The sequence below is a fragment of the Odocoileus virginianus genome, chromosome 7, assembly GCF_023699985.2.
Source record: "Odocoileus virginianus isolate 20LAN1187 ecotype Illinois chromosome 7, Ovbor_1.2, whole genome shotgun sequence".
NCBI classification, from domain to species: Eukaryota; Metazoa; Chordata; class Mammalia; order Artiodactyla; family Cervidae; genus Odocoileus; species Odocoileus virginianus.
This window is the reverse complement of record NC_069680.1, coordinates 60,657,877-60,684,353: the sequence shown is the minus strand read 5'-3', so window position 1 is coordinate 60,684,353 and position 26,477 is coordinate 60,657,877. Positions and strand designations below refer to the sequence as shown.

The following is a 26,477-nucleotide window of genomic DNA, read 5'->3' as shown; positions in this document are numbered from 1 at the left end:
TTTGGATAGTGTAAGAGAAAATGTGTGCTTCCATTGGAAAAGTATATACTGTCAAGGACACCCCTCTGGGTTATTGGATTCTGATTATATGTTAAGTTGTTTTACAGGTTTGGGCTTTGCAGGTGGCTCAGTGGTCAAGAGATGTAGGTGTGATCCCTGGGTCAGGAAGATTCCTTGGAGGAGTTCATGGCAACACACTCTAGTATCCTTGCCTGAAGAATCCCAAGGACAGAGGAGCCTGGTGGGCTAACAGGCCATAGGGTTACAAAGAGTCAGACATGTACAAGCTGACAGCAATGCAGACTGATCTTAATTTATATCTGCATGACCAGTAAAGGTTCAATGACGTCCCTCTCCATTATGGAAGAAACTGTTTTGACTCCATTTGCATATTCATTTTAATACTCCTGATCTAAAAATGTATTGGTTCGCTGGACTTCTCTTTTGAACACTGTAAGTAAAATAAAGTGTGTATTCATTTCATACCTGTATGAGTGTCACGACATTACCTTCTGGGGTAAATTATCTTTTAACAAAACCTAAATGTTCTCAGTCCCCTATGTTCCCCCATCAAAAAATGCTTAGGAATATAAAATCTCGCAGATAATTACAAAGGGTTCAGGGCATCCTAAAGGCCAGTCACTGGGGTCATATTCCTCAGGTTAATAACTCCTCTAATACAACAAACTATCCTATTGTATAAAGTAAACCCAAGACTCCCATGTTCCCTGTAGGTGAGAACAAAAGAGAAACACTGAATATATCCATTACTTAAAATTCTTCAAGAAAAAGCCTCACACCTATAAATAAAAAGGAATGATGTTCTGATCCAAGCTACAACATGGATAAATCTTGAAAACATCATGCTAAGTGAAAAAAGCTAATTATAAAACACCACATAGTGTATGATTCCATTTATAAGAAACGTTCTGAACAAGAAAATCTATCAACAAAACGTAGTCTGGTATTTGTCCAAGACTAGGAGAGTGTTACTACTAAAGAGTAAGGGGTTTCTTCTAAAAATGTTCTAAAATTGTTGTGATGGTTTCACAAACTCTGTGAATACACTAAAAACCACTGGATTGTATACTTTAAAAGAAAAAAAAGCATTATAACTCAGCAATTCCATTTATGTTCACCAAATGCTCTCTCAGCTAAGACCAACCACCTAAGTTGTTTGTATTCATAGACTTCAAAAAAAAAAAAAGTGCTTCTGAAAAAAAGTTTCCATATGACCAAAGATAGCAGAAGCTTTGCAATTTCAAAAACAGAGATTAAAGCTTTGGGCTCCAAATGAAAGCATCCGTAAGCGTCTAAAAACGAAGAAATTTGCAGAGTAATTATGTATAAACTAGACAAAAAGGGTCACTACTGTTTAAAGGTATCGTTTTGAGAGTTCATAAACAGAATTACTAACTGCTAAAACGATGAAACTTTTAAAAAACATCTTTTGTGTGTTTTTTATGAACACATACTCCAGCCACTATCCAGCATATCTGAAAAGGACACCCACCTCTTGAGTACTGTCCTGAACTTATAACTCATCACAACTCCTGTGGACTCTGAGAGTTGTGTTAATAGTGTTTCACAGGCCACCGCTGTATCCTAGAAAGTCTGGATAGTGTTCAAAGGTTTCTACTCTGATCTTGGCTCTAACGTAGAAGCTGTGTGACCTTTGGTAGTTACTGAACCTCTATGCAACTGGATTTTCCTCATCTGCAAAAACAGATGACATTGTTATAATTCAACAAAAAAATTCACAAGAAAAATAATAATTCAAGGGTTGCTGTGAATCTTAAGTGCAGTAAGGTAATGAGCAAACAGCTTCAGATAATACACACTTAACTAAGCATCTGATGAATGAATTCTCTGGTGATAAACACTTTCCTTTCCTTTTCATAGGCAGCAAGGAAAAGTGACCTTTGCAAGATTCCAAGCAAAGCCACAGAGGCAGAGCTTTGAGAGGCTTTACGAAGTTTGATTCCCATGCCTATGCTGTATTTTCTTACAGATGATGCTAATAAATGCAGGTAAATAGTAAGCTGCTCCTCGGTTTCGCAGGACAGATGTTAAGTCATCTTACTGCCTTCATCAATTGAATTCAATCAGAAGGTTGCAAATGTCCCCTTCCATTCTAAGAAAACCAGATTAAACCAGTTACCTATTAATAATTACATTTACAGATCATAAACCTGATTTCAGTCATCCAGATATATGCTGCTGACTGCTACAATCATGATACGTGGGAAAACATCTGCAACCTTATCAAAAAGAAGGGCTGGGTAATGTAATCTTAGGCTTTCTTTCATCCTGGCTGTGATACAACTCAACCATGAGCAGAACCACAAAGGCATTCTCATATTTGTCCTCAACTCCGTCCCATTAAAATTTGAAACAAATATCCATTTGCCTCAGCTCTCTCAAAGACTCAGCACCATTAAGACGAGAACTCAAGATAGGATCAATGCATTCCTTTTTAGACTCATCAGCCAAAATGCAATTCAAAGGGCTGAATTCAAATGCCTTGTGGTAAAAGTCTCCAAAGAGACAGGTCTTCTCACTACCAAGCATGAAGTGCAAATACTCCACAACTCCTACTTAGGTTCCAAAGAGTTCCAAAGGATTATGATATTACCCTTGGAATTAACTGCTACAAATGGTGTTTTACAAATCTAAACTTTTAATATTCAAAAAAGACCAAGTTTGCTTGTTTTCCCCATCAAATGTTTATTAATATTTACAGAGTAAATAAGAATGCAGAGAAAAGAAAGGGTGTGATCACATTTTAAAAGTACCTGCTTTACTTCAGGAAAGTTCTCAAAGTTCTCTCCACTGTCTAGTATGCGGGCAACAAAAAGTGAAGACTTTTTGCCCAAAGCTAAATCCAGAAGTTACATATTAAGAAAACAGAGTAGCAGCAACTGGTACAACCACTTTAGAAACCTGTTTGGCAGTATACCTCATGACCCAACAACCATATCCAACAAACTGTGTTTACGGTTACTAAAGGACAAGTTCAAAAATGCTCAATGTCTTGATAACAAGTCAAAAAACAGAGACATAAATGTTCATCAATTATAGGATGAATAACTTGTGGTATTTCATACACTGTAAAACTGCACAGTAATAATTTTTAAAAATCTTGCTACACAGGACCATGGATGAAATTCAGAGATACAATCAACACTGGAGGGAAAAAGACATTCATGAAAGATAACATATGTTTCCATTTACACAAAGTTGAAAAATCTTCAAAACCACCTATCCTGAGAAGAGTGACCACCTTTGGCAGGCATCAAGTGGGAGGGAAATGAGGCGCTTGCTGGGATGCTGGACACTTCTCACATCTTGATCTGGGCAGTGAGGATGTGTATCCACATGCCCGTATAATTAAGATTGGGGCCCTTTGCTGTATACAAGTTGTACCTCCCAAAAAGAAAACTCTATTGCCTTTTTTTTAAAGTGCTTTGTTCACTTCATAGGATAACAGGACACATAAATTACACTGTGCCAGGAGAACAGACTTGGCAGAATGCTCTGAAGTTTCTGCCTCTACAACAGGTAGTCATTCATTCACCAAAAATGTATAGTTTGCCTACTTCATAACAAAAAGCTCATGTGGCTATGTTATATTTAGTCAAAAAGCATTGTTAGATAAAAATCGTAGCTCACTAGGTAAGATGTAACAATTTTAAATCTATATGTACCTAGTAAGAAAACATCAAATTATATACAACAAAATCTAACAGAACTACAAGAGGAAACAGATAAATAATAAGGCATAAGATTCAAAGAGGCATCCACAAAACAGGAAATCCAAATAGTCAATAAACATTTAAAGGACACAATGTCATTAGTAATCAGGGAAATGTGCAAGGAAAGCAATTAGATTTCAACCCTACTGGACTGGTAAATAAATTAAAAGCCTTTAAAATATCAAGTTTGTCAAGCTCTGTAGAAACAAGAACTTGCATATAATGTTGATAGGAGTTATAAACTGTATCAACCTCTTTGGCAAAGTTTGGCATTACCTAGGAAAGTTAAGGATATATACTCTTTAGAATACACCAATTTCACTACTAGGAATAAATCCCAGAAAAACTCTTTAACACTTGTGATCATCTGTCATATACAAGAATGTTTGTAACAGTAATCTTCAAAAAACTCCCAAATTGGAAACAGTCCAAATATCTATCTTCAGAGGTATGGTAAATAAATTGTGATAGTCATGCATTGATTATGCTATAATGAAATGCTATACAACAATGAAAATGAATGAACTAAACTATGAACTACATGCAAGAACATGGATGAGTCTCAAATATTACTAAGTAATATAGGAAGACCATCAAAAATACATATAAATCATTCAATGTAATCCCTTATCAAATTATCAGTGGTACTTTTCACAGAACTAGGACAAAAAAATTTTAGCTTGTATGGAAACATAAAAGACCCCGAATAGCCAAAACATTCTTGAGAAAGAAGAATGAACTGGGAGAATCACACTCCCTGACTTCAGATTATACTATAAAGCCACAGTAATCAAAACAGTATGGTGCTGGCACAAAAACAGACATACAGATCAATGGAACACAACAGAAAGCCCAGAAACAAACCCACACTTATGGCCAATTAATCTACGACAAAGGAGGGAAGAACACACAATGAAGAAAAGACAGTCTCTTCGGTAAGCGGTGCTGGGAAAACGGGACAGCAACATGCAAAAGAATGAAATTAGGAAACTCCCTAACATCACACACAAAAATAAATTCCAAATGGATTAAAAACCTAAATGTAAGACCAGATACTATAAAACTCTTAGAGGAAAACACAGGCAGAACACTCTTTGACATAAAATGCAGCATTTTTTTTTGGACCTATCCCTTACAGAAGCAGATACAAAAACAAACAAATGAGACCTAGCTAAACTAAAAAGCTTCTGCACAGCAAAAGAAACCATAAACAAAACAAAAAGACAACCTATGGACTGGAAGAAAATATTTGTAAATGATGCTACTCAACAAGGGATTAGTTTCCAAAATACACAAACAGCTCATGCAGCTTAAATATCAAAAGAACCCAAACCACTCAATCCAAAAATGGGCTGAAGATCTAAATAGACATTTTTCAAAAAAACACATATACAAGAATGTTCATAACAGTAAACTTCATAAAGAAGTCCCAGATTGGAAACAGTCCAAATATTTATCTTCAGTGGTATGATAAATAAATTGTGGTAATCATATATTGATTATACTATAACTAAATGCTATACAACAATAAAAATCAATCAACCATAAACAGATGGCCAACAAGCACACAAAAAGATGCTCGTTATTTCTAATTATTAGAAAAACACAAATCAAAATTACAATGAGGTATCTACCAGTCAGAAAGATTAACATTAAAAAGTCTACAAATAATAAATGCTGGAGAGAGTGTAGAGAAAAGAGAACCCTTGTACACTGTTGGTGGGAATGTAAATTGGTGCATCCACTATGGAGAATACTAGGGAAATGTCTTAAAAAACTAAAAATACAGTTAACATGTGATCCTGCAATCACACTCCTGGACATATATCCAGAGAAAAATTCTAATTCAAAAAGATACATTCACCTCAGTGTTCATCACAGCACTATTTACAACAGCCAAAACATGGAAGCAACCTAAACATCCATGAACAGATGAATGACTAAAGAAAATGTGGTACATACATATAATGGAATACTACTCGGCCATAAAAAAAGAATGCAATAATGCCATTTGCAGCATCATGGAGGGACCTAGAGATTATCATATTAAATGAAGTAAGACAAAGACAAATATCATATGACATCACTTATAAGTGGAATCTAAAAAATGATTCAAATGAACTTATTTACAAAACAGAAATAAGACACAAAGACATAGAAAACAAACTAATGGGTACCAAAGGGGACACTGGGGACAGGAAGGATAAATTAGAAGTTTGGGATTAACATATACACAATACTGTATATAAAATAAACAACCAAGACCTACTGTGTAGCACAAGGAAATAAATTCAATATCTTGTAATAGCCGATAATTGACAAGAATCTGAAATATAAATGGATGTGCATATCTCTGTGTATATATGCTGCTGCTGCTAAGTCACTTCAGTCGTGTCCGACTCTGTGCAACCCCATAGACGACAGCCCACCAGGCTCCCCCATCCCTGGGATTCTCCAGGCAAGAACACTGAAGTGGGCTGCCATTTCCTTCTCCAATCTCTCTCTCTATAAAAATGTATATATATGTAACTGAATCACTTTGCTATACACCAGAAACAAACACAACATTGTAAATTAACTATACTTCAATTTTTTTAATGGTTAAAAAAATACATATAAATCCATTTGTAGCAAGTTAAAAATAAAACTAAAATTAGGGATGCACAGATAGGTGGTAACAATTTTTTTTTCTTAAACAGCAAGGGAATAACTATTCTCCAAAATCAGGATAGTAGAGTAGTATTCCTAGAAGAAAGGGAAGGAGATGTTACCAGGTTGGGGAACATGGGGTTGGGGGTAAATATTCTATTTTTAACCCAGGTGGTAGATACACGATTGTTTCCTTTATTATTCTTTAAAACGAGGATAAGTGCTTTATTGGGGCTTCCTTGGTGGCTCAGACGGTAAAGAATCTGCCTGCAATGCAGGAGGATCCAGGTTTGATCCCTGGATCAAGAAGATTCCCCTGGAGGAAGAAATGGCAACCCACTCCAGTATTCTTGCCAGGAGAATCCTATGGAAAGAGGAGCCTAGAGAGCTACAGTCCATGGGGTCGCAAAGAGTAGAACACAACTGAGTGACTAATAGTTTCACAGGTTTTATACAGGTGTGTTTGTATAATAAATTAAGAATGCAGGCAAGCTCTTCTCCTTCCCTTTCCTCTTCCTGCCAAATGAAACGCAAACCTGACAGCTCAAGCTCAAAGCAGCTGTTCTGATCCAAAAGGGATGCATTCTGAGCAGTGGAACTTCCTCAAAGAATTAAGAATGATGGTTATCAGTCATCAACTGTCTACTTGGAATTTCTCTTACTCTAGAAAAATTTACTTCTATCTTAAAAATCTCTGATACTTTAGATTTTTCTCTTATATTCAGCCAAACCTAACCCTGATACATTCTGTGATTTGGACAAATAAAAAACTTTCTAACAATTAAAGCTGTCCGACAATGGAAAGGACTCCCCGAGAAAGTCTTCTGCACCCTCTCCTGGCCAGGCAACCTAGAAGGGCTTCCCACATGGCAAGGTAAGTGGCAATGAAGGACTTCTAAAGGCCCTCTGACAATTAAGATTCTAAGGCTACTATGAAAACAAACTGTGCTTCTGAATCTATGCTTCTGTTATAAACAAGAACATTTCTTTTCTATAATGTTTCCTGACCTGCGTTCTTCAAGACTCTGCTCAAACACTGTCTTCTCACTGTATCTTTCAAAACTAACCTGAGGGTTTCCCTGGTGGCTCAGTGGTAGAGAATCCACTTGCCAATGCAGGAGACACGGGTTTGACCCCTGATCCGGGAAGATCCCACATGCCAGGAGCAACTAAGCCTGCATACCACATGCCCTAGAGCCCATCTCCACGACAAGAGAAGCCACTGCAATGAAAGGCTTGAGCACCACAACCAGAGAGCAGCCCCTGGCTGCCGCAACTAGAGCAACGAAGACCCAGCACAGACAAAAATATATTAAGGGGAAAAAAACAAAACTAACTTGACCTTGATTTCCGCATACTGGGTATCCTGATGCTCTACCCAACCTTTGCCAACTATGTTACGTGCCTCATGGGGCTGTTCTCTCAATTCAATCACCCAGGTCCCCATGTCCTCTGGATGCTAGTTGGGTTTGATGATGAAAACCTCCAGCAGAACATCTGAGGTGTTTATTTCCCTGGATCCCCTCCTGCTAGGCCACTGGTCGGAAATGGCTGCATTCCCACAGCTTACTCTCTCTCTCAAGTCCCTCCATTGCCCTTTCAGGCCTAAGACAGCTAATGGCTCTTAACACCAACCCCGCTGGTGTTCCCTAACTCTGGGCACTCACACTGTTGGAGTGCGCCAGGAGATAACTGACAGACCCAACAAATTATTTTCAGCCTGCACTGTTCCATCTTCCCCCCAGTGAATGGCTCCTTTCTCTCCCCTTACCCCTTAACATGGTTTTTCCTCAGTAATTGCATTCTGTGTGTTTCCACACAAGGACTGATTCACTGCAAATCAGTTCCCTATGGAAAAGTCTCAATCCCAAGCTGATTGCCGTTTCTGCCACCAATGTGAACAAACTGCATGTAATACTAGATTGTGCAAAACCTAATTAGGAAGGTATATATTACTAAAAATTCCTGACACACAGACTGCAAAGTCAAGCCAGAGATTTAGGGATTATCTATTTATAACTTCCCTTTCCTTCACACCAAAACCTGGAGAAATTATCATACTTTTTATTATATTTTGCTTTATTTACAAAATTAGAACACCACCAAAACCAGTGCTCATCCTATAATGGCCACTCAAACTGTCAACAAAATTTCAAGTGTCCTGTCTGTCCTCCCTCTCTTCTAGACAAGCCTACAAATAAGACATCAGATTCAAATAACAGAAATGAGCTTTTAATGTCCATCTTTCAGTTTATTGCTTAAACTCCATTAGAGAGTCATTAAGAAAGCATCCCTGAAAAGGATTCAAGGGTCAAAGATAAAGCTCTAAGATCTGGAAAGATTTTATTTTTGAACCTGAAAAAAAAAACTGAGACAGGTTTACTGCTTCCAAATCAAGAAAACAGTGTTGCAGAAATGTAGTAAAAGACAGCATTTCTTAGAAATTTTACCATGCTTCAGAAAATTATGCTCTCCAATGTATATTCCAAAGTAGTAGAGCTTGACACATGGGCAAAATAACCCAACTATCACTGTGCTTATGCTCACTCACCTTAGTCATGTCCGGCTCTTTGCAACCCTATGGACTGTAGCCCTCCAGGCCCCTCTGTCCATGGGATTCTTTAGGCAAGAATACTGAACAGGTTGCCATTTCCTACTCCAGGAGATATTTCTGACTCAAGGATTGAACCTGCAACTCCTGCATTGCAGGTGGATTCTTAACCGCTGAGCCAGCAAGGAAGCCCTTAAAAATGTCTCTAGACATTGCCAAATGTCCATGGGCCATGGCGGGGAGGGGAGCAAAAACTGCTCCTGGTTGAGAATCTCAACCCTAGATAAACACCTGTCACTCAAACCCCACCCAGCCTACCACAGTTCATACAGTAACACTGCACCACCCCTTTAGACAGGTCTAAAAGGTAGACTTACCTTTACAAAGTATCTTTTTCTTAAAATCTAGGAGTATTTTGCAACTCTCAAAGTGATCTAGCCCCTGAGCACTAGGAAGGAGGAAAATATGGATAAAAAGAATGGTTGCTAAAGTGGAGAAAGATTGCTAAAAGATTTCCAGACTTGAATTCCCTCTGAAAGCGCTGCAATTCTCAGATGAATGAATCCACTCATTCATTTTATTCTGAGACATAAGTGGAAAGTATTACAGTCCATGGCATAAATGAGCAAATGGAAAAAAGGCAGGCATATCACCTTAATCAAATGAGGACAAAATCAACAGCAAGAAACCACTGAGGGCTGACAGCCCAGGAGTTTTCAACTGGAATCCTAGGTTTGTTACACATGGATTCCAGTTCACCTTCGAGTTTTACCGCCCTCCACACAGTAGTTTTCAACCCTATCAGACCCAATGCCCTTTTCTATAACTAATATTTCATAATGCCCTTTATTATGAAATGAAATTCGAAGAATATAACATTATATCTAGAGACATAACTTATAAAAATTTCAAGATAATGCCCCAACTGCAATGTAAGAGAAAACAAACATGAAGATCTGTATAATAAAACATGTATGTTCAGAGAAGATTAGATCAGAAGCCAAAAGCACCCTCCCCCACTCTTCCAAAGTGACCCCTTAGAGGACAGAACTATTTCACTCCTCCTCCACACAAACCTGCTCTCAACAGCCACAAAGTTCAGTAACTTCTGTGCCTTTCCATGAAGACAACTTAGAGGTAGCTTCACAAAGTAGACAAGAAAGAGGGTTGTTGTTTTTTTTCCCATTTATTTTTATTAGTTGTAGGCTAATTACTTAACAATATTGTAGTGTTTTTTGCCATACATTGACATGAATCAGCCATGGATTTACATGTGTTCCCCATCCCGATCCCCCCTCCCGCCTCCCTCTCCATCCCATCCCTCTGGGTCTTCCTAGTGCACCAGCCCTGAGCACTTGTCTCATGCATCCAACCTGGGCTGGTGATCTGTTTCACCCTTGATAGTATACTTGTTTCAATGCTGTTCTCTCAGAACATCCCACCCTCGCCTTCTCCCACAGAGTCTAAAAGTCTGTTCTGTACATCTGTGTCTCTTTTTCTGTTTTGCATATAGGTTATATCATTACCATCTTTTTAAATTCCATATATATGTGTTAGTATACTATATTGGTGTTTTTCTTTCTGGCTTACTTCACTCTGTATAATAGGCTCCAGTTTCATCCATCTCATTAGAACTGATTCAAATGAATTCTTTTTAATGGCCAAAGAAAGAGGGTTTTTAAGACAGACCAACTGTGGTTAAAATAAAGCTCCACCACTTCATTGCTATGATATGCTAAGTCTAGTTTTTCATCTATAAAAGGAGAATGCCAGCATATTTTTCAAGGAATTTTAGGAAAATTAAATGAGTATGTAGAATATCTATTTCTGCACCTAATGCATAATATATGCTTAATAAATGTTAGCTATCAGACTTACATTATTACTCCTGAATCCATCTCTTATTGCATCTTAGCTTATGCCTATCTGATTCCCGCAGGAGAAAAGATGGATGACTGGATATTCATTTAGCAGAGATACTCTAAAAAGGATGCATGTACAATAAAAGTAAGAAGTTGCATCATACAACTTGCAAGGTTGTTTCTAATTCTGAAATTCTACCATATGCTGCCCTATGCTGAGGTTATCTTCTATTAACTAGAGTCCTTTCTTTCCAGTTAGAGGGCCAAGAACATGTGTAATGCATCACAAGATACAAAGCAAGTACAGAGAAACACCCTGAACTCAGATCTTGACCAAATGTTTATAGCATCCTCATTGAAAACCCAGCCCTGGTCACTGGTTCTTTACCATTTAGCACAGTACAGTCAAAGAAAGAAGGACAATTCTTCCATCAAGAGCACCTCAAACAACACATACAGTGTCTTCAGAGAGTGATGATTCTCAAGGGCCAGCTGTTATCCATACGATTTAATTCCTTACACCAATGAGCAAAGCAACACCCATAACGATCTAGATTTTCAAACAAGGAAATGAAAAGCAGTAGTGATAGCTAGAGAAATACTTCAAAACAAAACTGATTCCAAAGTTAATATTCTAAATAAAACCACTCACTGCTTGGACTGCTAAAAGGGGGCCTACAGGCCCAGGAAGTAATACACGCATCTCTGGGCATGGAGTTATATCCTACTAACATATAGGAATCTTAATTTACATATACATACTGATTTATAAAAGAGAAAGAAATTGCCAATTATTGCAGATCATTCTGCAAGGTGCTAACAGTGGCTATTTCTGAATAGCAGAATTATTGGGGGCTGCTTCCTCTTATTAACAGCTTCCAATTCTTCTAACATAACTGCTCTTGTAATAAGAGTTTAATATTACAGAACAAAATTTATTATCTACTGACAATGTATGAAATTTGAGGCAAAAAAAAAAAAAAAACCTATTTTAGAACCCTTCATCTGAATCTTGGATAAACCAAGTACTTGTCTATGTCTCCAGAGTCATCCTTGCTCTCCACAATTTGGTTGATCTCTCAACCTCTCCTGCAGACCTTAGAGATTTTGACACTACAGGACATCAGCCATGGATATTAAAAAAAAAAAAAAAAACTCACTACTAGTTTTTGCCAACTTCCCAGTGACAGCTATCAACCCTCTGGGATAGTGACATCAAGAGAGGGAAAGGAAATGTTTTCAAATCAATGTCTCTTTGTACAAAGAGACATCAGATTCAAAGACGTAACTTATTAAAAACTAAACACACTGCTATTTGAAAATCATGGGTTCCTCACAATTCTCTCACTAACACCCTCTATGAAAAAAATAAAAATCAATAAAGAACTTCTATGGAATCCACAAATGTCCCAAGAATAAAACGTCATTTTGGTAAACACTCATTTGGCAATTCTATTTTCCCTGCTCACTGGGAAAAAAAAAAAAAAAAAAAAACAGCACAGAAAGATCTCAAGAGGAGAGGGAAAAAAACAGCCTCTACCAAAACAGGCCAAACACCTCACCACAACAGAAGAAAGTAAATTCAAACTAGCTCAATTCAGCAATTAACAACTTATTATATACAGAGCACCATGACAGGTGTTTATCACCTCTAAACAAATAAGACAAGATATCTGCCTTCCAGGGAATAACTCTAGTCTGGGAAACTAACACTTATAAACTAATATATGGCAGATCCAGACAAAATTTCATTGAAGTTTTTAAACGGTTCTGGTAGTATACGAAGGGAGAGATTAAAATCAACTGCAAGAATTTTGCAAAATATTCTTCATATTCGTTAAATAAATACATATATTCATACATTTATTTCAGTCACTTACCCATCTAATCATTAAATCCAAAATAAAAGGAGGCAGAAATTCTCAGCTACCAAAGGCAAGCATCAGAGATGAAATCTACACACTCATCCTTTGGACTAAAAATAAAACATACTGGAAAGTGCCTTACAACAAGAAAGATATTTGGAAAAGGACTCACCAACGACATTAGGTCTGTACTGGGCATTTTCCTCTCCCAGCTGTCCTTTCAGTGTCTCCCCTCTGCAAAAGGGAACCAGGTTTGTTTACTTCTAACGATACAAACTGTCCCGTTGGCCCGCCTACATTCGCCAGAGCTGCAGAGAAATGGTTCTTTTCCCTCCTTGGAGAGCTCAGCTTTCACTCCGCGGTTTCACACTACAGCCCAGCACCCCAACCCAGCGAATTAAGAATCCTGCTGGCACTCTGCTTCCCTCCCGCCGCTGACCAAACGCCACCAGAGCCAGCCCCTCTACAAAAGCAATTCCCTCCCAGGTAGATACGAAGGAAACGCCCAGCCGGCAGCGGACCGAGGCCTCGAGGCCCGGAGCCCCGCCCACTTCAAACTAACCCGGCGGACCAGCGGCCGCTCCAGGCAGCCCAGCCCCAGGGTCCAGCCTCCACTGGCCGCTCTTCAGAAACAAGCTGGCCTCGTTCTAGACTTCACCCCTCCCTCCACACAACCCTTTCCTCGCCGGGGAAGGATCGCCAAACCTTCCCGCCGCGAGACCACTCCTAAAGCGCCCGCGAGTGGAGTTTCATATCCCGCTCCGTCTCGGCCCTGGAGCCTCCCCCACCCATGCGCTAACCTGGCATACAACTTAAAACCTCGGGTGGCCTACGCCCCTACCCTCAGCCCGAACCCAAGCCCGCCCCCGAAGTGCTGGCCTCTCGGTCCGGCCCGGCCCTTCCAGCTGTCCGCACCCCCTCCGCATCAGGACCCCCCGCCGTCCCGACACTCCTCCTCCGCCCCGGCCAGGACCCGCCTCCCATTCAGTCCCGACTCTCTCCAAACCCAAACCAAAGCCCTCCTCCCCAGCGCAGACCCCTCTTCTTCCTCGGGTCCGCGGGGGCCCAGTAAACCTTCTCAGCCGGGAACCAGCTCCCGCGCTCCTTCCCTCCCGACACTCTCTAGCCGGCCTTGCCTCTCTTCACAGTGAGACCGACTCACCGGCCGCCGCCGAGATTAAAGATCCGGCCGCCGGCGGCCCCGCCCCTCCCCGCCCCTCCCCGCCCCGCCCGGAAATGGCCCCGCGTCCCCCCTGCCCCGTTCCCCAGCTCTGGCGTGCGCGGCCCCGCCGCCAATCACGCGCACGCGGGGACTCGGGCGCCGGGCCCGCGTCCCCTCCAAGCCCCAGGGGGCGCGCGCGCCTCCTACTGGCCTGGCGGGGGCGGTACCAAAGCCCTCCGGGGAAGGTGGAACCAGCCCTCCCCAGAAGGTACCCAGCTTCGTCAGTCTCCTGTTTAAAGCCAATTTACTGGTCACTTTTGGTGACTTGAAGCCCCTGAGAGAGTCAGCGTGCAGAGCACTGTACAAACTGATCCAGAACGTCGATTCAAGATGTGTCTCTGGAGAGGCTTCTGGGATTTCAATGAGCAACTCAGAGATTTACTCTTTGTCTCTTTCCTGGAGGCTCCTATTGAGGTCAACGATGCGTGAAGAAAAGCGACAGGAAAAGGCCCCTTATTGGAAATGTCATCCCCATCCTTCCCTCTACCCACAAAAAGGGAGAACAGTGACTATAGGTGTTGGGCAAAAATTCTACCAATACTACTTTATTTTCATTAGCAATGGTGGGTGAAAGTACTCACCAGGATAGCAAAGGTCACCCGTCATTTCTAAAAGCACTAACTCTGAAGTCAGTTTCATGACTTGTCTGTGCCGTCACGACACTAATTCGGCAGAAGCAGAAGACAGGTTAGTCACTTGTAACTGATCAGTGATCTGCATACAGTATTTTTTCAACAAATTATTTAAATGACACCTACGTGGACACTTAAGGAGGGTACCGAATTCCATCCTCTTGCAAAATGTTGTCATGACACTAACTGGCAGGGGGGGGGGCGGGGGGGGGCGGTCATTACTTCTGTTGTTACCCTCATCTAGTGTTTTTAGGATGGAATTCCTTGTTATCACGCCTGCCCTTCTCTGCACAGCCCCTTTTGCACTTCCCAGTTTCCCAGCTAGAATGGTCAAAATTCTCAAAGAGTCAAATAAGTTCTCTCTGGGCTTCCCCAGCCTCACCTCCACCCATCAGAAGTCCCGGACATCTCTACTATCCAGAGCTCCTGAATCAGGCACTAATAATGCCATACCTTTAACCCTTTTGCTGCTGTTCCCCAGTAGACATTCACTCTCAGTGTTGAAGGGTCAGAAAATGTCCTGGGACTTCCTGCCAATGGTTATTCATCAAGAGTAATTTGGGGGACTTTCCTGGTGGTCCAGTGGCTGTGAATCCACCTGCCAATACAAGTGCTTTTAGAAATGACGGGTGACCTTTGCTATCCTGGTCCGGGGAGATCTCACATGGCATGGAGCAACTAAGCCTACGCACCAGAACTACTGAAGCCCACGCACACCTCGAGCTTGTGCTTCACAACAAGAGAAGCCATCGAAATGAGAAGCCTGTGCACAGCAACTAAAGAGTAGACTCTGCTTGCCACAACTAGAGAAAGCCTGTGCAACAGTGAAGACCCAAAGCAGCCAAAAACAAATAAATAAAATATCTCTAAAAGAAGAGTGACTTTAGGGCTTCCTTGATAGCTCAGTTGATAAAGTATCTGCCTGCAATGCAGGAGACCCCAGTTCAATTCCTGGGTCAGGAAGATCTCCTGGAGAAGGGATGAGCTACACACTCCAGTATTCTTGGGCTTCCCTTGTGGCTCAGCTAGTAAAGAATCTGCCTGCAATGTGGGAGACCTGGGTTCAATCCCTGGGTTGGGAAGATCCCCTGGAGAAGGGAAAGGATACCCACTCCCGTATTCTGGCCTGGAGAATTAAGTTATGACTAACCTAGACAGCATATTAAAAAGCAGAGACATTACTTTGCCAACAAAGGTCCGTCTAGTCAAAGCTGTGGTTTTTCCAGTAGTCATGTATGGAAGTGAGAGTTGGACTATAAAGAAAGCTGAGCACCAAAGAATTGGTGCTCTTGAACTGTGGTGTTGGAGAAGACTCTTGAGAGTCCCTTGGACTGCAAGGAGATCCAACTAGTCCATCCTAAAGGAGATCAGTCCTGGGTGTTCATTGGAAGGACTGATGTTGAAGCAGAAACTCCACCTGATGCAAAGAGCTGACTCATTTGAGAAGACCCTGATGCTGGGAAAGATTGAAGGCAGGAGGAGAAGGGGACGACAGAGGATGAGATGGTTGGATGGCATCACTGACTCAACGGACATGGGTTTGGGTAGACTCTGGCAGTTGGTGATGGACAGGGAGGCCTGGCATGCTGCGGTTTTTGGGGTCGCAAAGAGTCGGACACAACTGAGCGACTGAACTGAACTGAACTGATACAGTCCATGGGGTCACAAAGAGTCGGACATGACTGAGCGACTTTCATTTTCACTTTGGGGATTCCAGGTTATGTCCTCCCTAGTCCTCAGCCCACTCCCTCCTGCTTTATTACTTCTTCAGATCCCAGGATCTGCTTTCCCTGGCCTGCTTCTTAGCTGTCACCTCTCATCCTTTCATCTAGAACGTCTGTGCCAGCTGACTGAAGAGCAAGGTCCATGTCTGATTCCTCCCTACACCAGTGTGGTAAGCTTCACTGGTCACACGCACAGCAGGCAGCCTGTTCGTTCTTCCCAAGTGAATCAGTTCAACCGTACTGTCTAATCTTTATTGTTATGGACTGAAAGATCTCCCCCAAAATTAATATGTTGAGCTCTAATGGCAGGGCCTCTGGGAAACAGCTTTAGGTGAGGTAGTGAGGGTGGAGCCCCATAATAGGATTCAAGTCTTTACAAGAAGAAGACGACAAGACCAGACAGAGCACGTCCCCTCTCTGTCTCCCTTTCTCTCTCTCCCTTTCTCACTGCACAAAGTAGTCATGCAGGCACACAGTGAAATGGTAGGCATTTGCAAGCCAGGAAGAAGATCTCGCCAAAAACTGAATTTGCCTGCACCTTGACCTTGGACTTCCCAGCCTGTAGAACTGTGATAAATCAATGTCTCTTGTTTAAGTCATTCAGTGTGGTACTCTGCTATAGCAGCCTGAGCTGACTGAGATAGAACTATGCTAGGCACCTTTACATCCAAAGCTCTATTTATGTCCTAACTTGCCCAGACGGGCTTACTGTCATCATCTTTCAACTTGTAAATAAGGACATGTGTGTGTGCTCAGTTGCTTCAGCTGTATCAGACTCTTTGCAGCCCTATGGACTGTAGCCCGCCAGGTTTCTCTGTCCATGGAATTCTCCAGGCAAGAATACTAGAGTCGGTTGCCATGCCCTCCTCCAGGGGATCTTCCAGACCCAGGGATTGAACCCGCGTCTATTGCATCTCCTGCACTGCAGGCAGATTCTTTACCCACTGAGCCACCTGGGAAGCCTGTAACCAAGGGCACTAAAGCCCCAAGAAGGTAAATGGTCATCCCAAAGACACGCAGGAGAATGGAGTAGAGTTCAAATGGGAAGTAAAGACTTCAGATTTTGTAGGAAGTACCTAAAAAATGTTTGTTAATGAATTTGAATCAAAGAATGTGAGAGCTAGAGGCCCTTCAACTATTTGCAGTTCAGCCCCATAATACATGCGTGAAGAAACCAAGGCCAAGAAAGGAATATGCCTCCTGGCAATTCCTGGCAGAGCCCAGGGGCCCTGTTGTAGGGGACAGACAGGGGGTGAGGTTTCAGGCCCCACTATTCCTGTTTTCCACACCCCCTCTGATGCAGCATATGATCAGGGATTACAAGAGAAACATCAAGTAGAAAATGACCAGAGATAAAAGATGTGTGAGGATTAAGAAAGAAAACGTCAGCCTTTACAGGAGAATCACAATGTACCAAAACAGAGCAAAGTCCCCACTGACTATCAGGTTCACGTGTTCAGCTATATTGGTGGGCCTTGGGGAGAAAGGAAGAGAGCAGAGAGCAAAGGGGACATAAACCAAAGAGAGAATTAAGTTCAGAGAGAGGAAGGATGTGCAAAAGTAAGAGTGGTGGTCAAGGAAGGCACCACATGCCCTCTCCTCCCTCCCCCACCCCCTAGACACTCCCACCCTAGAGGCTTCAGAAGTTCTACAAATGAGGGGTTCAGCTGGCTGGTGGAGGGGCAGAGGTGGGGTGCTGGGGCTCCCGTACTGGCAATGAGGTCTCCCAGCGAACAGCCCTGGAATCCCAAGGGAGCTGATTAGAAATGCAGGTTCCTGGAACCCTGCTCCAGATCTACTGAATTGCAATCTACTTTTTACCAAGATCCCCGGACATGATAACATGCACAGTGAAACTTGAGAAGCACTTCCCTCAACACCTTGCCCGCAGAGAAAGCACGGTGTTTTTCAGTTAAGACTGTGCATTTGTTTGGGATGGTTTAAGGAGACTGATCCAAAAAAAAATGGATAGGGGTAAAGAGGAGAACTAATGCTCCCCAAGTTGGCCTTTGGTGCCACCATGGAGCCTTTCAGAATAACAGAAGACTGGGAGGGATTAGAAAGGCCTGGGGTGGTGGGGGGAGAGGGAGAGGAGGAGGGGGAGAGGCAGGGTGGCTGCGGGGGTGGGGGGAGACCAGGGAGGGGCTGAAATAACTGCTGATGACAGAGGGTTGGGGATGGTGGGAGGAGAGTGTGGAGGAAGATGGTCCGGGATTCTTTATTCTCCCACGTGGCTTCTTTTAAAATAATTCATACCAGCAAATCTGTTTCTGCTTAAAATGGCAGCTGGTCATGGCCAAGTTGGTGACACCCCTCCCTTCGGATACGAGCACACTGCACTCTGAAAAGCAGGAACATGCTATCATGCCTCCACTCCTGTCCCTGACACCCCTCCCCCCAGCCCCAGCCCTCCCAACCGGGGATTTCCTGTGGGAGTTTAGGCTAGGACAGAACTGCCAGCAAATCTCATGGAGGTTGCAGCTTCTGATCTCTTGAGAAGGAACAGCCCACAAGAAAGCCCCATACCGCAGGACATCTGCTCATGGAGCCTAAAACGCCCTGCCCAAGGAGGGGCTGTAGACCGCTCAGTGGCAGCAGGCTGTGAAATGATCATGAGCGGACCAGACACTGGGAAAAGGGCGCTGAGAGCCGGCCCGACGTGGCAGCACCTGGGAAGGAATCACATGTCCAGATGTTGCCACAGTGGGATGAAGACTAAGGAGCAGTGGATCACTAAGCTACGCGTCCCAGGCGCCAAATCAGCCAAAAGTCAGAGTGGCCAAGTCTGATCTTGAGAAACAAGTGATTTCCCAAGAAGGTCCACCTTTCCTGAGGAAGCGCCTGTTGCTATCCAGGCTGCACAATCACTCCTAGCAAAGCATCAAAACCAGAGAGTGACTGCTTATCGAAAACCAAATAAATACCAACTTCCTTGGGCAAAAGGAAACCACCTGGGCCTGCAATGACGGAACAACTTTGAAGGCAGCCTAAGCCTCTACCCAGAAATCACTGTGTGGCCACAGGCAAGTGGGTTTAACTGAGCCTGGGCTTCCTCAGTTGAAAAACAAAGGTTGATAGCATCTATCCTGGGACTGTGGTGGCAGGTAGATATGTGTACCCAATGTAGGGCCAAACCCACAGAAGGCATTCAAGAGCTATTAGTCTAACCTCCCACACATGCATGATGGAGTTCAGATAACCTGCCAGTCTGGGCTCTGGGACTGGCTAAACCAAACCTTGCCCTCTCACCTCATTGCTCTTGGTCTGGCTCAGACCCCATCAGGACCTGATCATGACAGTTGATTAGTCTTTCCAACCAACGTGCCACTTGCCCCATTAAGTGCACCCTAGACCTTTTGCCCTCAGAGAAGGCAATGGCACCCCACTCCAGTACTCTTGCCTGGAAAATCCCATGGACGGAGGAGCCTGGTAGGCTGTGGTCCATGGAGTCGCTAAGAGTCAGACACGACTGAGCGACTTCACTTTCACTTTTCACTTTCACGCATTGGAGAAGGAAATGGCAACCCACTCCAGTGTTCTTGCCTGGAGAATCCCAGGGACGGGGGAGCCTGGTGGGCTGCTGTCTATGGGATCACACAGAGTCGGACACGACTGAGGTGACTTAGCAGCAGCAGCAGACCTTTTGCCCTAGGCCTTTCAGGCTTGCTCAAGAGCTACAGTATTCCTGCGGGTTTTGTTGTCTGTTGTCTCTAGATCAGTAAGTCCCAAACCAACGAGCCCAACACCCTTTTAATGGGGGTTACAAAATATATGTCATAAACAGGGGTGTGTACCCACCTATATAGCAATATAGTGTCCTAACTTTAAAAGTGAAAGACATCATTTAAAAAATTGTCCATGAAGTTAGCAGATGCCTGAACTTACAATGGATAAGTATTCATTGAAGAGAAGGTGATATTTAATTGAATATTCTTGTCACTTTTCCCTTTATATTTGCTGTTTTGAAATAAGGGCTAAATGAGGTTCTTTACATTAGTACATACAGCTTTTGAGAGCAGGAAAGCTACAAAAGCAGAACAGAGGTCTTGTCTCTGTGACTCTATCACTCTGTGAACAGCAATGCCATGGGTGATGTGATTTTCCAAAATGACAGATTAAGAGTTGATAAAGTTCCAAGCAAAATGAAGGATAACCTATGTGCAACATTCAGCATGGTAGATGTTTACCGGGAAGAGTGTATAATAAAACCATGTTTTTAAAGAAATCCACTTTTTCTTGTATGAAAATGAAATCAAGCTCTTGGCTCATGTGACTGTGAACCACAGCTTTTTCCCTATATGATTGTGCTGGCTGTATATTATGTTAAAAAAACAAAATGTGTAGGGCTCAGGACACCTCTTCGTTGTGAGGGGCTACCTTTGCAATGTCCATATTACAAGACACCTAACATTCATCACCGTCACCGATGCCAGAGAAATTGCCCCAATCATTGTGACAACTAGAAACTTTTAAAGTTTTGAGATGCCTCCTAGGGAGCCAAACTATCCCACTGAGGACTGATGACAGGAATGCATGCTAAGACAAGCCTCATCTTCATATCTACTGCTGAATGTCTGTCAAGTTAAAGGGACTCAAGCATCATCCAGCCCATCCTTGCCATCTAGCATTACACATCAGAACTGCCAAGGAATTTTTCCGAATCCCCATGTTAGGACTTCCCTATATTCCCTGGTGAATGAGGGATAGGGTCCAAACATCTGTATTTTGAACACCCTTCCCTGGTGGCTCAGTAGATAAAGAATTTACCTGTAATCCAGGAGACCTGGGTTTGATCCCTGGGTCAGGAAGATCCCCTGGAGAAGGAAATGGCAATGCATTCCAGTATTCTTGCCTGGAAAATCCCATGGGCAGAGGAGTCTGGCGGGCTACAGTCCATGGGGTTGTGAGAGTCAGACACAACTTAGCAACTAAACCAGCACCAGATAAAAGTTGCTAGATTCTTTTTTTTTTTTTTTTCTTGTAAGTGCTCTTTTACTTGGTAAGTCTTTTGGCTACATCACTGTATGCTATTTCAACCTCCTTATCACTGGGGCAGGTGTTGGTGAACTCATCCCTACTGTAGGCATTAGTTAGGTATCTCCAGGTGCCAGTCATTCCTTTTGGAATATCAAAGTTGCGGTATTTTTTCGCCACCACCTTGACAATGTGCAGCTTGGGCAGCAGGTTGCAGTCAGCTAGAGTCATTTCATTGCCATCCAGAAATTTACGTGTGGAAAACTTGATGTCCTCCATACTATTCTCATCAATTTCATCAGGGGGGGGAGAATTCACATATTCATCTAGTTTCTGCAGTGTTTTCAAGAGACCCCGCTCCAAAGCTTCATTAGCCTCTGGCCTTGAATTCTTGATATATGCAGAGAATTTGGCAAAGATGTCCATTCCAGCAGTATTTGATTCTGGGTGTTTTGGTGAAAGCTTTAAGTACTTGGGGGGGCATAAGACTTCTTCAAGAAATTCTTCAATTTTATTTACATCCGTTTTGACCTCATTGTTGAAAGTTATAAATGGTGGGTGGGTCCCCGGAGCCAAGTTCTGCAGGTCTGCAGGCTTCCTTTTCAGGTCAACAGTTGTGACACTAAACACAACTCCTTTGAGCCAAAGAATCATGAAGAGCCTCTGGGAAAAGGGGCAGTTTCCTATGCTTTCACCATCACTGCCAGCCTGAAGAGGGGCTTCCTTCGGGGCTCTGATGGTAATCTGCCTTGGATGCAGGAGACCTGGGTTCCACCCCTGGATTGGGGAGATCCCCTTGACGAAAAGCTCGATGATGGGCTCTTTGTCCTCCTCCTTCAACCCGTTCAGCGGCATCGACAACGCCATGGCCGGTTCGGCTGGACTCCGCGGACGGCGGCGGCGGCTGTTTCTGCTCCGGGACTGCTCTGGCTACGGGCTCCCGCCGCGCTGCAGCACCCTGGGCTGTCCTGGCGTCTAGCTCGCTTCAGCCTCCGTGCCTCAGGCTCGTCTCCTCAGCACCGCCCCACGCCCCGCGCGCGCCACTCTCAAGTTGCTAGATTCTATTCATTCTCATCAGTGTCTACGCCTTGGTCTCATAGCCAGTAAAAATCAAACCTGGAATTCCTGACCTTCCAGCTCCAGAAGCCCATGCCCACAAAATGTAATGAAACAGGTTCTCATGATGGCTTTGAGACTCACACATGGTGTCGCTTTGGATGTACCATTTACCCTCTCTGGGTCTCAATGTCCTGACCTCAAAATTGTATAGACAGGGGACACTGCTCTCCAACTCTGTAAGTCTAGAATTCTCTCTGCCCCACTTGGGTTACACTTTCCAGATGCCACTCCACCTCTCTGTGCTCCAGTTCCCAGGAGCGATCCCTGACCACATAGGTATTTGGAGGCAGAGGGTGTCTGCCCTGGTCCTGTGCTGGGGATGCCTGGTGTGGCCTGGATGCCGGCGCCCTCCCCCTCTCCTCTCAGTGTTGACACAGATGGGATGTGATGAAGAGTAAACATCATGCAAACAAAGTCCTGTGCAAACAAAGGACTAAGTGGGTAGTTAGTGACCCATGGTTACTCCTTGCCTGGCCCTGTAGAACCGGTTTCCAGGGCTGACTCACTCAGAGGAGTAGGCTTGGGACAGCTGGGCAGTACCTGCATCCAGGGCTCAGGGTCAGAGTGGAAGTAGAGGGCATCCATCTCTGCAAGCAGATGAAAAACATTTTATGTCTTACAAGGTCAAAGAAATTTCCCTGTGTTTGTTCTTAAACTAAGGGCAGTTCTCCATGTTCTTTGCTTAGGGGAATGGACGCAGGCAGAGGGATCAAGGATAGCATGAGCTGAGAGGGCGGGATGAGCAGGAGTTAACCAGGCTGAGTGATGCAAGAAGAGTGTTCTGGCTGAGGGAACTGTGCATGCCAAGGCCCAGTGGCCAGTGTAGGAGGGCCAGCGAGTGTGGCCAGAGTAAGGGGGAGGGGAGGGAGAGGCTGTACAGGTCAGTAGGGGCAGATGTGCAGGGCAGGTATACAAACACACATGCCTTCAGGGTCCCAAGCAGGTAAATGGGAGAGTGACTACTTCGGGAAGCAGACCTCAGGCTCATTCATTCATCCATTCACTATTTAAATGTTATGTTGCAATATCCTGAGTGGGGGATGAATCACTAAGCAAAACAAAGATCTGTGCCAACAGGCAGCTTGCATTCTTTTCGAAAGAGACAAACAGAGTAACTATATGGCAAGTTAGAAGGTGCCAAGGGCTATGGAAAAAAGAAGTAAAGCCAAGTATGGGAAACAGAAAGTGTAGGGGACGAGCAGGTGGTCATGGATGCTGCCGTTTTAAGTAGAATATTGGCTCTTTTGCTTTACCTAGCAATAGGAAACAGCAAGCCAGTATAATTTCTCAGGAGAAAGCACAAAAATATTGAATGACCGTATTGTGTTCCTGTTGTCATTTGCAAAATCTATCTTGTGACCATAATGTCACTTGCTGAATCACATCTCTTTGTTAATTCCATCTTTCTCTCCCAAGATAGAGAAGAGAAATGTGTAGTTGCAGAGTGATCATCAAGTGATCACTTGGCTGGAAGAAGATCCAAATGGCAGACTAGGCACCAGGCTTTTGCATTTATCTCAGCAAAGAGTAAAGACAGTTGGTTCTAAGATAGAACCAGGGCACGAGCTTAGGACTCTTGGAAAGTGAGATAAACAGACTAAAAAGAACTTCCCAGAACTTCAGTCCACACTGTGCCCTGACCAGCAACCTGCCATGTGTAACCTCAGGACAGCAGCCCCAGGGGACAAGTCATTTCATAGCTCAAGACAAACTAACCCATGTCTAGAGGGCTATACCTTTAACCTGTCAGACCAGTATGGGTACCTCCCCCTTAACCACAGGATTCTTCCTGATCTGATCATGTCCCACAAAACAGAGTGGGTTTCAGCAGTAACCAATAGAGTAGCTACATTCACACTGCAGCTATTTCTATCTACCCTCGTGTGGTATGCTGAATTGTGCCCCCCAATAATTAATATGTCGGAGTCCTCACTGTCAGCACCACAGAATGGAACATTCTTTGGAAAAAGGGTCACCGCACATGTAGTTAGTTAAGATGAGGTCAAACTAGAGGAAGATGAAACTCTCATCCAATATAACTGGTGTACTTACAAAAAGGAGAAGTGTGGACACAGACATGCACACAGAGAGAACACCACACAGAGACAAAGGTAGAGATGGGGACAATGCTTTTACAAGGTAAAGAACACCAAGGACTGCCAGAAAACTGCCCGCCCAGCGCAGAGGCTTGGGGCCCATTCTTTGTTACTACTGCCCTCAGAAGGAACCAGTCCTGCCAACACCTGGATCTCAGGTTTCTAGTCTTCAGGACAGTAAGACAACAAATGTCTGCTGCTCAAGCTACCCTGTTTATCGTCCTTTGTTATAGCAGTCCTAGCAAACTCATACACCTAGATTCCCATGCTTCAGTAGGTTGAAAACGGACACATGGGGAGGGCAGGATGACACGGCCATTCCTGCTTGCCTTACGTTCTCTCTGAGCGTCCCAGTGTCAGAGCAGTGACAGGGGTTCCGAAGTCTCCAGAAACCCTGGGGTCCACTGCCAACTCGCCTCCTGGTGGGCACAAGCAACCCGAAGCTAGTCCTTGTGGATCTGCTTGAGGGGACTGCAACACTCAGTTTTGAGGTGCCAACCATCACCTGCCACTTAGGGACAGATGTTACAAGGGTCACTGCAATGGAAACCACTCATTCAGACATATCTCAAATACCCACTCTGACTATCCACTTCTCATATAAGTCAAGTATTCCAAATGTATAAACCATTCCACTGACTGCCCACAGCTAATGAAACAATCCCTCATTATTGCATCATCTTAGACCCAATTAAAAACTTGTTTCGTTCAAATATTCTTATAAATCCCTATAATATACAAATCATTTCGGTCCTTTAAAGCAAGTTGTTTATAGCTATAGGCCTGCTTCTGACACTCACTACATCCCCCCGGGGAAGTCTTACAAAGTCTCTAGTTGAGAGCAAGAAGTCCAGAGGGCATTGCCCAGTGCCGTCTCTGGACACAACCTCACAACCACAACAAGTCAAAACTAAGGCTAAGTGTCAGAGAATCCATTACATAAAATGCATGAACAAGGGTCAGCAGAGGTTGCCTGGGCCATACCCCAGACTATTTGGAAAGTGCTTACCTTATAAGTCTCCCATAAATGGTAATCTATAGGGGGGTTCCCTGGTGGGTCAGTGGTTAAGACTTGGGCTTCCAGTGTAGGGGATGCAGTTTCGATCCCTGGTTGGGGAACTACAATCCCACATGCCACATGGCCAAAAAACCAAGAAACATAAAACAGAAGCAATATTATAACAAATTCAATAAAGACTTTAAAAGCAGTCCACATCAAAAAAAAATCATGAAAAAGATGGTAATCCACAGCAATAAACATCTATCAGTAGATGTACTGATCTGTCTGTGAATTAAATTATATACCTGGAGAGGATGACCTCTGAGGGAAGGTACCATACAAGGCCCAGTTAACTGAATGTTCTTCTTGAACTTGGCCCAGAAGGCCCCTGGGGATCAGCCCCTGCTGTCTCTCTACCTTCAGCTCCCACGTCTCTACCTACCTCTCAGACTTTATACCCCTGGCATAGTTAGAGTAACCATGTAATTAATCATCCAATCTGGGACACTTCTGAGGCTGAGGACATATTAGTAAGTTTTCTGGGAAAGCAGAAAAAAACTGGACTGTCTTGTGCCATCTGGGATTTCAGGTTTCCCTAGCCATGCGGAATTACTTAGAGTTCCCATAACATGCCATGGGCTCCTATATCTCCAGACTTCTGCATATACTCTCACTTCTTAGAACATCTGCTTCTCCCATGTCCACTGAGAGCACCTTCTATAGCCCACTCCTCTGTAGAGCCTTCCCCAAAACTCACAGATGAACTTGGAGTCTCCGCTCTCCTTATCACATTTGATCTTCATTTTTATTGATGCCCCACAAGACCAGTAATCTCTTGAAGATACTTATTATTTCTTTCCATCTTTGTGTTCTCTAGTGTATTCCATGTTGCAGGTACTCAACAAATATGTGTCTACTCAGTGATTTTGTGACTAGCCTAGAGAAGAAGAGGTGGGTATGAGAACTAAGTTCAAATGTGTACAGAGTTGTCATCACACAGAGGACCTAGACTTGATTTATTCTTATGA

At 43.4% G+C, this 26,477-nt stretch overlaps 1 protein-coding gene and 1 pseudogene across 8 annotated transcripts in view; both read right to left on the bottom strand.

Annotated features, from left to right (window-relative positions):
* SGPL1 (sphingosine-1-phosphate lyase 1) overlaps positions 1–26,477 on the bottom strand; it is a 90,167-nt gene that overhangs the window by 38,735 nt on the left and 24,955 nt on the right. For 2 of the 8 annotated variants that reach the window (XM_070470780.1, XM_070470781.1), the window contains exon 2: positions 12,855–12,916. In XM_070470780.1, coding sequence (XP_070326881.1) covers positions 12,855–12,881 — 27 coding nt within the window. In that variant the 5' untranslated portion in view covers positions 12,882–12,916. Of the gene's footprint in view, positions 1–12,854; positions 13,219–13,719; positions 13,867–21,027; positions 21,210–22,893; positions 22,941–26,477 lie in introns of those variants that run through there. The other 6 variants (XM_070470779.1, XM_070470777.1, XM_070470778.1 and 3 more) reach the window with 6 other exon arrangements.
* On the bottom strand, positions 21,251–22,189 carry LOC110127305 (chloride intracellular channel protein 4 pseudogene; annotated as a pseudogene).